The sequence below is a fragment of the Branchiostoma floridae genome, chromosome 13 (assembly GCF_000003815.2).
Source record: "Branchiostoma floridae strain S238N-H82 chromosome 13, Bfl_VNyyK, whole genome shotgun sequence".
NCBI classification, from domain to species: domain Eukaryota; kingdom Metazoa; phylum Chordata; class Leptocardii; order Amphioxiformes; family Branchiostomatidae; genus Branchiostoma; species Branchiostoma floridae.
The window spans coordinates 288,626-301,801 of NC_049991.1; the positions used below are offsets into that span (position 1 = coordinate 288,626).

At 40.6% G+C, this 13,176-nt stretch overlaps 1 protein-coding gene across 1 annotated transcript in view; it reads left to right on the forward strand.

Annotated features, from left to right (window-relative positions):
• Positions 1 to 409: 409 nt before the first annotated feature.
• The window catches only part of LOC118429281 (gem-associated protein 5-like), a 40,198-nt gene continuing 27,431 nt past the window's right edge, over positions 410 to 13,176 (forward strand). The window contains exons 1-3 of the mRNA XM_035839761.1: positions 410 to 451; positions 6,624 to 6,709; positions 7,128 to 7,204. Coding sequence (XP_035695654.1) covers positions 410 to 451; positions 6,624 to 6,709; positions 7,128 to 7,204 — 205 coding nt within the window. The remainder of the gene's footprint in view (positions 452 to 6,623; positions 6,710 to 7,127; positions 7,205 to 13,176) is intronic.

Consider the following 13,176-nt stretch of genomic DNA (forward strand, 5'->3'; position numbering starts at 1 on the left):
TGTATTGATTTCGTTGGTCGACTGTCTGACGACCAGGAGCCGCCGTCAGCGATGTTCCGTCTCAAGATCTCCGCCAGGAACAGGTAGGTCTTGTTGGCGGAGCTGCACCCTCGACGATCAGCAGTGGGCCGAGGAAGCCAACGGATGGAAACCCAATCCCTTTAATTTATCCTAGCTAACTACATAGTAGAAGTACATATAATGTTAGTTACGTCAACAAAACTTTGAACAGATACACAGACACAATACGATTAACAACAACATTAAAAACACATAAGGATAAAAGTATGCCCTGTATTGATTTCGTCGGTCGACTGTCCGGCGACCAGGAGCCGCCGTCAGCGATGTTCCGTCCCAAGAGCTCCGCCAGGAACAGGTAGGTCGACTGCCCGACGACCAGGAACGTCCGATGGCGATGTTCCGACCCAAGAGAACAGGTAGTAGAGAACAGGTAGGTCTTAATGCCGAGTTCCACCCTCGACGAGCAGCAGTGTTTCAAGGAAAAGGGCGGCCGACGAAAACCTAAATTCGTAACCTAGAAAAGTAGCTAATGCCATCTAATTAATGGTCAATTTATCTAGAAATAGTAACTTATGACCAGACTAGGGCTGGGTATCGGTACAGCGTACCGGTGTGACAGCGATCTCGCCCCCCCTGTGATCTCGCCCCCCCGGGGGGCGAGATCACTAGCGTTTTCGCCCCCCTTTAGCGTTTTCGCCCCCCCCCCCCCAAAGCAGCTGGTTACTACATATTACAGGTGCCCTACCCGGTACTATACCGCACCTGGGGAGTAATGTATATGGTGTGTTACCTGGTACCTATATGTCACCTTATTACCGTACCGTAAGATGTCATACCTCCAAAGTCGATACTCTATTGTTCGGGGCAAACATAACATTGAAATGAAAAAAAAAAATTTTTGCAGCTGAGGGGGCAAAAAAACAGGGCTACTGCGAACGTATAAATCAACACCGTCTATGGCACGGAATACGTCAGCTATATGTTTTCAATTTGTCACAGGGTTTTCTTTCTTGGGCTGGAAGCATTTCCAAAGCACTTACAAAAACACACGTGAATAATAGTTTCTCATTATAAACACTATCTACGCGCAAGTTGATATAGCTGTTGCTAAATGCTACACAAACACTGGTAAAGTACCATTTTTAAGAAACACGGGTAAATGCATCAGTTCCTAAATACTAGAAAAAACAGTCATGTTGGAGGTGAAGATATCCCTTGGCCAGGTGCATATATCAAAATGTGCGTTGCGTCGATGTAGGTTAGACATCCAGGTAATAAGATACGCCAAAAATAGTTACTCAAGCAACTGGATATGGTCTGACCGTTTCAAAACCATATCCAGTTGCTTGAGTAACTATTTTGGGCAAAATGTGCGTTATTCTAATTAATACCTAATATTTGCATAATTAATAAAGACATTACATAGTTATTTTGTGGTCACTTCATGGTAGAGACTTCATATTGGAGATATATAGGCTGCTTGAGGACAGGTGAGTACAATGAAATACATCTTATGTCAAGACTCAGGTATATGCAATAATGGGAATACAAGGGACCCAACCCTCCTTGTCTGAAACAAGTTCAACTATCTTATTACCATGTAATTACGTTAATATTGATACTATGAATGGAGTTATGTATCAAACTCGTGTACTTATATCATTCTGAAACTGCATTTTGTGATTTATACCAAGGAGGTTAAAGAAAGAGAGGAGAGCGTTCCTATTGTTCCATGTTTGCCGCGAGTGTGAATCACATCGAAGTGCTAATTGCCCCAATCTGCATCTCGCCAGGCTAGCGTGGGCCTTTGTTTACGAGTCAGTTTCAACATCACTCGTCCAGGAACATCGATTTGGGGCCGGGATTTCAGCGATTTTGAGGATGATTCTCATTAAATACAGCGCTACTTTTACTAAGGAAACAGATATCAATAGTGACGATACTTTGCCTGAGGCAAGTGCGAGCATAGTTCCCCACGGGCCATAGAAATGTGTGTAACAACAAGTCACGCGGTGTAGAAGAACGCTGGGTCGGCTTTCATAGCCCAGGACACACGGAGCTATTTCATAGTATTTGTAAGAAGCTTGAGAAACGCTATGCAACTTTATTTTCAAGTCTGTCAAATTAAGATATCAAGCCATCTGTGTAAAAAAAATGCGTTCCTCGTGAGGCAAAAATTCCCTCAATACCGACAAAATAAATTTCCTCGGAAATATCATCTTGCTTCCCATCATTGCCATGAACATCCACGGAGCCCTCAGAGTACAAAATTCATGCATCACGAACAGCAAAAATCGATCGCAAACAGCAACAACAAATACTTATTTGGCACACCCAAGCCCACTACTATCGTTGAAAAAAAGTCTCTTTTGCGGGGCAAGCGTAATAATTTTTTAATAGACACATGAAGCAGAGAATATTGTTCATAATTCTGAGACAAAAAAATCGGGGATACAGCGACAAAAATGCCTGTAAATTCACTCAACTTGGTCGCACAGCGCCGAAACAAGTATCGACATGATCGCCATCTTGGTCTCTCCACAACAGTACTGTTTGCACACGTCACCTTCGCTTCCCAAATAAGGAAATCTGCGGAAACTGCGCTCATCTCGCTCACAGTTCGGCAACCCTCGGTCGTCCTCGGCCGGGATCGCGGTGCATGACGTCATGGCTGGGCTCATGTGATTGGCTGACACGTCCGGGCTCATCAGAAATGGCGGGAAACCCCGCGGCCATGATGGTCATCAGAGACGCGCCGCCGGATAGCGGAAACAATGGGCCCGGAGGGTCTGAACAATAGCCCACAGTGGGGTGTTAATGACTGAGCTCTCTCCTGTGATTCTTTAACCTCCTTGTTTATACCAATCAACTTCTAAAATGTCATGTAAACCCGTTTTTTTGGGGGGGGCGAAATCGCTAAAGGGGGGCGAGGTAGGGGGGCGAGATCACTAGCCGGGGAGGGCGAGATCGCTAGTGATTTCGCCCCGGGGGGGCGAGATCGCTAGTGATTTCGCCCCCGGGGGGGCGAGATTACGGGGGGGCGAAATCGCTGCCACACCGGTACAAAACCGGTTTTTCTTATTGGACCGGTCCAGAAAAACCGGACCTGAAAAAATTCGGTAGACCGGATGTTGGCGCTTGCAGGTGGAAGAAAATAACAAGAGTGAAGTAGAGTAGAGTTTACATTAATTTCTACCAAGTTTTACAGCCAATTGTACAGGTGCAGTTAGCGTTGTAGGATTTTAAAACGCCAGTGTAAGTCTAATACTCCACCAAACAGATTTCTTTGTAGTGAAATGGACCATTGGTATGAGTCATACTGAATCAGGTCCAGGTTCAGGTCCGGACCTGGACCTGATCATCTGGACCTGAACCGGACCTGGACCTGAATTTTCTGTACCGGTACCCAGCCCTAGACCAGACACATTATCCTATATGTATTCATATTACAAGCATTATGTGTAGTCAATTTATACGTACAAGTAGTCCATTAATGCGAACCATACATGCCTGAAATAGTCCACAGATCTATTTAATACTCCTTGAGAACTTAGCACGTAGCGATCTATTTGTAGTGGGAATACATCATGATCACTCCGTCCCCCGTCCTTCAGTCGGTGATATTGCTTTGTGCCAAAGTCCTTGGTCATACTTGAGTCAGGTACAGTTTGAATGAAAATTTACGCCTCGATTTACAAAACTCCATCTTTTGTGATGGTGTTTCCGTCTCTCTAAAATTAAAAAAAAAAAAACGTCTCAAAATACCCGACCAAGACTTTCATCACAATGCTACACCAAATTTAGCACCGAAAACTTGCGTCGTCCGGCTGCAAAAACTCCGATAAGTGAGCGTAGCCGGTAACTAGTATTGGACCAGTCTATTATAATAGGGGGAAACGTCACACATCGGGTGATTCTAAAGTTCATTGAAATAAACAAAATGCCAACTTAAATATTCCATAACGGTTGTTAAATGTTCTTACATATTCAAAGGAAGCTAGCCAAATTACATATCTTTTGAAAAAAAAAGTTAATTTGACATTTCTTGATATAATTGTCCCCATCTGCTACTATTAGAACGTCCCCTAAATCGTGGGAATCCCAGTACAGAACGTCAGAAGTTCCCTACATCCAAGTTGTACAGGGCGGCGGTCCTTTGATCTAGTATCATATGTGCCGGGCGCCGGCGACAAAATCAATCAATTTTGACAGCACTAGCTGTCTGACATTTCCGGAGAAACTAAAAACTGTAAAAGAAATCAAATTTGGACTTATACAAAAATGTACATTTACAAATGCATTAGGATTTAATTTTTTGTGCCAGGTTCTGGTTACTGAAATAAATAAATCGTTTTGTATTATCCGTTTTATCGATTTTAGGTTTGAAACTCAAAGTCTCTCATTTATTTTTTATACACAAACAACACGTCTTTTGTGAGCCATATTTCAGGGTTCTTCAAACGCCAGTGACAGAACCTCGTTTTACTTTATACGCGACAAGTTTCAACTTATTTTTGCTATCAGTTTTCCTCTTCGCTGATTGGCTGTCAAAAATGATTGAATTTGCGTTCGGCAAAGTTTCAGATTGTCCGGCGCGGGCAGCACGATCTTCAAAAGGCCGCGATCTGCTTTCAATGTAATCAAGACGACACACCGTGGGAAAGTGTATATTTGACTTGTAGTGGCCATCTCGGAGCTGCTGTTTCGCGCTGGATGCATCAAATCTCATATCATAATCTCTAGTTTAGTTTTATCCAGATCCCAGACGATTCTCCGATTTCTGGCTATCATTTGTTACAACGCTCAAATTTTAATCAAATCTTTGGCTATATCAATTGCAATTTGAAGAATTGTAAAGAAAAGCTGTGTTGCTACATGTGTGTTTGTTTAGACGTAAGGCCGGCGCTCGGTGTAAGTCAACTTTTTTTACCTCGCGTTCAGTTGGCCGACACGGGTATGCCGAAACATTGAATGCCCACTTTTGGTCAATTTTTGTCAAATCTATTTCCAACATAAAAAAATTGTGATGCCTATTTAGTGTTGTGGCTTGTTTAAGTTAGTAAATGTGAAAGTAACCCAGGACTGCTTCTGCTCTCGGAAAACGACACGGGCGTGTTTCCCGTCAGCGTGCTAGTTTTCGCAGCTGATTACAAGGGATGGTTGAAGACAAAACAAAAATTTCAGTCTTTGTCGACAAGTGCAAGACAAAGTCAAAGACAAGAATAGATCTCGATCTCGGTAAATGTGTTATTTATCTGCTATAGAATATGATATGTTTTGTCAAACCGGCTTGTCTTGATCCGTACAATGAACTTTTGCATGAATTGAATTGCAATCATTCCCCACCTCTTTTTGTCTCAAGCTTTTCAGAAGAGCAAGTATAAAGTTTACTACTGCTCCCTCCTAGAGGCGCCGCGCAAATATCCACGCACCTTGTGTATTTGGGGGTCAACGACCTATCCACGCAGGCTGCGTCTTTCGGGGTCAACGACCTATAAAGTGCGTGGCTTTGAATGCAGAAAACTTCGGATGGATTGCACAATCGAATAAATCCAACCTGTGTTTTTCACTTCAGAGTATAAAAGTTGTGTTGCAGATTGCCTTTTCTACCCCCCAAAATAAGAATTTTATACAAATGAGAACGTACTAAGCCCGCTAGCAACCCGAAAGACTGCACCAGCGGAAGGCTGCCTTAGGTTGATTTTACAGCATTTTTACTATTCACGCTGTCGTAAAATCAAGGCGCTAATCAGTTCTTACGGCGAGGACACGCTGCTCATTATCGACCTCATTAGCGTTAATGAGCTAGCGGCACCGTAATCTGGTGTTCACCGTAAACGTGTACACGATCGTAATTACGCCGTGTTTACGTTTTCGAATTTTCGTAATTACGTTACTTTTTACCATGCTGGTACTGTAGATGGAAGTGCTTTAGTTTCCTGAGATCTCTCACATCACTTTCATATATTGTTTACAGTATGTGGAAGAGGTATGAAGGGACTTAGGACATAGGAATTTTCTCTTACACAACCAGTTTATCTCACCTGCTGATGTTTTGATGTCTGTCAGACGTCTTCCTCAGAGCTTCTAACTGGAGTTCTGCTTCTCACCGCTATATGTAGCCGATGTAGGTGGCGCTTTTGCGGCAAAAACACTATCCCAAACGTGACTAAGGATTTGGCTGTAATACCAGGGTTCAGGGGGCCAAAACAGCTTTGGTCAAAAATTGCCAAAAAACACAATAAAATCATTTCAAAGGCAGATATGAAAAAATGAAAAAATCACCTTAGGTATTGGCCCACTCTACCCTTGTGCCAATTTTCAAGTCATTTGGTCCAGGAATGACAGAATGAATTGCTTTGAAGATTTGACAGAAGAAAGAAGATGAAGAAGAAAGATGAAACATTACGAATACAATATATTTCACCATACTTGTGGTATGAAATATAAATACATTGTAGTAAGAGATCCAGGGAAAGTGCCCTGAAAAGCCCTTTTATAGCCATATTTTTCTTTAGGCAAGAAGAGTTCCATTGAAGACACCAAGCTCAAATGAAAACAAAGGTGCATTTTTCTGATGTTGACCTCTCCTGTACCTGTAGTTGTCCTGGCATCCAACAAAGGAAGGCACTCTGGCTTTTGGCACAGATGATGGTTCAGTGGGACTGTACGATGTGCTGCACACCAAGTAGGTTTCCTGCGCTCATGGATAGGCTGGGGTTGACCAGAATTATAATGACTAGACTATACCAACTGATTTTTGGTATAACTTTGAATCTATTTGTATATCCCATTGCTGCACTTTTCCTATTTTAGAATAGATGAATGATTCATGACTTATTTTTCAAAGTTAAAGATTGCAGTAATGTATCATCCTCTCTACATTGTTTAATGTACTCTGTTGTTGACATTGGTCATTTATAACAACATTGGTCATTTATAACAACATTGGTCATTTATAACAACATTGGTCATTTATAACAACAATGGTCATTTATAACAACATTGGTCATTTATAACAACAATGGTCATTTATAACAAAAGTGTCTGTGGCTGTGCTGAAATGTACTTGTTGAAGATAATACTTGATGACTGTCTCATTGCAGACATGCCACCATGTCCAGTACCAGTCACAAGAAGACTGTGTACTCCCTGTCCTGGGGACCAGCTGCTGCAGTGTCAGGTAGTCTCCATACCAGTCAGTAACAGGGTGCAGTAGGCCATGTTTGTTTGATGATATGACATCATCCTATCACACAAATTTTGACCACTGTAAATTACACAAAGCTGCTGTAAAATGGGCAAATAATACAATGTATACCATAAACTAAACAAAAATGTATTGGAAATAGATACTCCTGTCATAGAATGCCAAAGTTGATTCCAAAGTCAATTCCAAAGTCAAAGTAGATGTGAAAGAGTAAAAAGGAAAATTGTGTATTGTGTTTGGTATATCATACTCTGTGCATTTCATATGTTCAAACTTTCTGACCATCTAGGTTTCATGATAAAGGCAACTTTTTTGGCCAATTTTTAAAAATAAAATTTCAATCAAATTCAACAAATGCTTGTTGTTGCCATCATTAAAGGTAAAGAGTGCTTTTATACATGTAGTCAAATAATACAAATTATCAAAAAAGGTTGCTCATCAATCTGCATTAGATGCTCAGGGGTGGCACTCATCTCCATTTCTGTAGCCCTTGGTCCACACATTTGTGCAAGCCACTATAGCAGGGGGCCAGTTCGCTGGTAATGATGTGTGTTTAACACCCATACTCTTCCTCATTAGTGCTGAATGCTGAGCAGAGAAAGCAGCATGTACCATTTTTTAAGTCTCTGGTATGACTTGGCCTGGGATCGAACTCATGACCGAATGCAAGACAAAAAACTGCCATTGCACCAGTCAGTGCACTAATCATTATACTTGTACTTAAGTACAAAAAAGAATGCGTCACGTCTCAATCACTCTTTCACTTGCATTGCTTGCATTAGTTTGGGGTTCCCAGAGGATGTCATCCATATTATGCAAATCAACATGGCCTTCAATACTCAAACTACCCACCAGCAATTTTGCGAAAAATTCTATAAGCCAAAAAAAGACTCGGCATCATAATAACAAATTATGTTTTAGCCTAAGGCTTTTAGCAATACAGTCAAACCTGTATTAGCGGCCACCTTTGCATACCGGCCACCTGCCCATAGTGGCCACTTTTTGTCGGTCCCTTGGATTCGTAATGATTAAGAAATAGGCTTAGCGGCCACCTGTCCAACGCTGCCACGGCCACACGATTTCCGGTCCCGCAGGTACAAAAACACTGCCGATTACGGCCATGCGGACCGCTGATCTATGTTTCGGCACGCGTTCGGCCACATACAGCGTCCGTATCGTCACCCTACGCCAGATTTAAAACCTCTTTGATTTATTTTCAAAACAAAACTTCGTAAACTGGCGCTACCCATACCCGCTGACAAACAAGGTCATATAAGGTCAATAGACGACACCAATATTACGGAGGTAAATTGTGTTAAAGTTACGTTCTAATACACTATCGCTTAGGTTAATTTACATCACAAAAACTTTCTAAATAAATTGTTACAAAGACAAAATGATATGAACTTCAGACTATGGTGGATTTTATTCTTACATTTATTAAGAGATAAGTTTAAAATGACAAGACTTTTCTTGTGAGCACCACATTAGCATAATGGGTGAATCTGACGTGTGAACGCGAGCGGGAACACACGGACGGCGAAGTATCAAAGGATACAAGACGAAAGATCAAAGAAATATGACGATACCGGTCTCTTCAGACAATATCAACTGTAGAACATTTAAAACTTTTTATAGCTTTTGTTTTCTTAATACATATACCCCGGTAGTGTAAAAATCATTGCAGTACATGTATAGTACTGTATTATGTGAATAAAGATCAGTGGGTACTCAAACTATGTGTAACTTATTGCTTGTGGTCAATTAATTAGCATATTCTCTATAGTGGCCACCTCTCTATAGTGGCCAATTTTGACCAGTCCCTTGAGTGGCCGCTATAGACAGGTTTGACTGTATGCATAAGTTTTTTTTTTTCCAAGCTGTAGAAAAAGTTACTAACCACATGCAAATATTACAAGGAACAGAAAAAAGAATTTTGAGTCTGATACTTTTGTCAGTGGACTATTCACTGCTCCAGCTGCTACATTAGTGTGAAGTAAATGTTCCTTTATAACAGTTCTGTTAGCAATGACATCTACAACCTTTACATGAAATGTAAACATTTCTTGAGATCAAAAATTGGGAGATGAATTAGATGTAGTAGTAAGAGCTGTGTACCTATAGTTAATAAGATGTAGGAAATGCTACATATATGTACCGGTACACTGGTTTAGGTATTGTCTAGGGTCCCTTACTGTGCCTAACCAAGTTTGATGAAATATCTGTTCAGATACAGGTACAGGCACACCATGTGTTTACTAGTATAGGACTGAATATGTACCTGAATATTTTACAGGTACATGTATTCTGTGCACTGTCCTAATTAGATGGGAAATTTAGATGTGAGTATATGGGAGAATTCTTTTCTTTACACAACCAGTGGGTACTTTATTTGCTTATGTTTCAATGTCTATCAGACATCTTGCTCAGAGCGCATGGTCTTTTTAGCGAATGCCCACAAACGCCCACTCTAGAGAAGTCCGCGCTGGACGGATCTCATTTTTTTGGCTTGGAATATGTCCACGTTGTGCTCCCATGTATTAATCCTGAGTCTCAAGTCAATCCATTGACCCGAAGTGACATAAATCAAAGTTTTCCATTCTCGATGGTCTTTTTAGCGAACGCCCAGCAAAATGTCTTTTTAGCGAATGCCCACTATATCCACAAAAATATCGACCGTCGCGCAATGACACCTAAACCTACCGCCACAAACATGTTCAAGATGGTGTCCCATTGATGTGTACGGAGTTTCCGTGCTTTACAAGCATTTTAAGTCCCTGTTTTTGGTCAAAATGTACGACGACGATACTACCATACTTTAACTATAGCAATTCAAAATGGCGGGCACTAGTCATGTGACCTCCTTGCGGGACTGTTCTATGAGTATCGCGGGAGGGACTGTTGTAGCATAGCTTCTCATACAACCATTTTAGAGTGAATTCTGAACAAGATTTTCATTTCATAGTGCTATCATCTGACTAATATTTACAATGTGGTCATTTTTCTGTGCTATTATTACCCAGGTTTGAGGAACTTAGTGCAAATTTGGATATTGATTCACCTCAGTGCCCAATTAATGTACAAAAGGCTCAGACACATTAGTGTTATAAACCTGAATAGGGGCAGGTAACCAATACTAGAAAAACATAGCTATTTATTATTAACAATACTATTTACATTATAATAATAACTCTGCACCAAACTGGACTTTTCTTATCTTTATTTATCACAGAAACATTGTTACAATGAGGATTTGATTTGATGAGTATCTGTTACAGTGTGTACAAACTTATTTCAAATACAAAAATGTATTACGCGTACGTTTCACTTCCTAAATATTTTTATATTTTTATATTTTTAAGTATTGGAAGAAGTTGACACATAAACAATATTAATTGCATTATTTATGTGCAGTAAAATGTGACCACATGCTATCAATAGCCTAATAAAATGTTGGAACATGGCACAAGCGGGCTCCCCTTCTGAGTACAGAAAGGAAATGTTTTATAACATTTAGTTATGACGTAGAAAATTTCAATTGTAAAATGTACCTTTATCAACATTTACAAACCAATTGTTTTTTTCTCTTCTTAATAAATGACAACAATACAGGTAAGTAAGGTGTGTTTCCTTTTATAACAGGCCAGGTAAGACGCCGTACAGGTAGGTAAGGTGTGTTTCCTTTTATAGCAGACCAGGTAAGACACCGTACAGGTGAGTAAGGTGTGTTTCCTTGACTACAGACTAGGTAAGACACCTTACAGGTGAGCAACGTGTATTTCCTTTCATTACAGACCAGGTAAGACACCGTACAGGTGAGTAACGTGTATTTCCTTTGATTACAGACCAGGTAAGACACCGTACAGGTGAGTAAGGTGTGTTTCCTTGACTACAGACTAGGTAAGACACCGTACAGGTAAGTAACGTGTATTTCCTTTGATTACAGACCAGGTAAGACACCGTACAGGTCAGTAAGGTGTGTTTCCTTGACTACAGGCCAGGTAAGACATCATACAGGTAAGTAAGGTGTGTTTCCTTTTATAACAGACCAGGTAAGACGCCGTGCAGGTGAGTAACGTGTGTTTCCTTGACTACAGGCCAGGTAAGACACCGTACATGTGAGTAAGGTGTATTTCCTTTGATTACAGACCAGGTAAGACACCGTACAGGTGAGTAACGTGTATTTCCTTTCATGACAGACAAGGTAAGACACCGTACAGGTGAGTAAGGTGTGTTTCCTTGACTACAGACTAGGTAAGACACCGTACAGGTGAGTAAAGTGTATTTCCTTTGATTCCAGACCAGGTAAGACAACGTACAGGTGAGTAAGGTGTGTTTCCTTGACTACAGACTAGGTAAGACACCGTACAGGTGAGTAACGTGTATTTCCTTTGATTACAGACCAGGTAAGACACCGTACAGGTGAGTAACGTGTATTTCCTTTGATTACAGACCAGGTAAGACACCGCACAGATGAGTAAGGCGTCTTTCCTTTGCCTATAGACCAGATGGGGCATTACACAGGTAAGTAAGTTGCTTTACTCACCTGTTTAATACCTATCTGGTCTATAGGCAAAGGAAAGACGCTTTCCTCACCTATATAATGGCCTATATGGTAGTATATAGGCAAAGGAAAGTTGCTTTACTCACCTGTATAATACCCCGTCTGGTCTATAGGCAAAGTAAAGACATCTTACTTACCTGTATAATGGCCTATCTGGTCTATAGGCAAAGGAAAGACACCTTACTCACATGTTTAATGGCCTATCTGGTCTATAGGCAAAGGAAAGACACCTTATTCACCTGTATAATGGCCTATCTGGTATATAGGCAAGGGAAAGACACCTTGCTTACCTGTATAATGCCCCATCTGGTATATAGGCGAAGGAAAGACACCTAACTTACCTGTATAATACCCTATCTGGTCTACAGGCAAAGGAAAGTTGCTTTACTCACCTGCACAATACCCTATCTGGTCTATAGGCAAAGGAAAGACGCCTTACTCACCTGTATAATGGCCTATATGGTATATAGGCAAAGGAAAGACGCCTTACTCACCTGTGTAATACCCTATCTGGTCTATAGACAAAGGAAACACACCTTACTCACCTGTGCGGTGTCTTACCTGGTCTGCAATGAAAGGAAATACACGTTACTCACCTGTATGGTGTCTTACCTGGTCTGTAATCAAAGGAAATACACGTTACTCACATGCACGGTGTCTGGTCTGTTATAAAAAGAAACACACCTTACTTACCTGTATGGTGTCTTACCTGGCCTGTTATCAAAGGAAAGACACGTTACTCACCTGTATGGTGTCTTACCTGGTCTGTAATCAGAGGAAATACACGTTACTCACCTGTACGGTGTCTTACCTAGTCTGTAGTCAAGGAAACACACCTTACTCACCTGTACGGTGTCTTACCTTGTCTGCTATAAAAGGAAACACACCTTACTTACCTGTACGGCGTCTTACCTGGCCTGTTATAAAAGGAAACACACCTTACTTACCTGTATTGTTGTCATTTATTAAGAAGAGAAAAACAATTTGTTTGTAAATGTTAATAAAGGTACATTTTACAATTGAAATTTTCTACGTCATAACTAAATGTTATAAAACATTTCCTTTCCATTTCCAGAAGAGGAGCCCGCTTGTGCCATGTTCCAACATTTTATTAGGCTATTGATAGCATGTGGTCACATTTTACTGCACATAAATAATGCAATTAATATTGTTTATGTGTCAACTTCTTCCAATACTTTAAAAATATTTAGGAAGTGAAACGAAATACATTTTTGTATTTGAAATAAGTTTGTACACACTGTAACAGATACTCATCTAATCAAATCCTCATTGTAACAATGTTTCTGTGATAAATAAAGATAAGAAAAGTCCAGTTTGGTGAAGAGTTATTATTATAATGTAAATAGTATTGTTAATAATA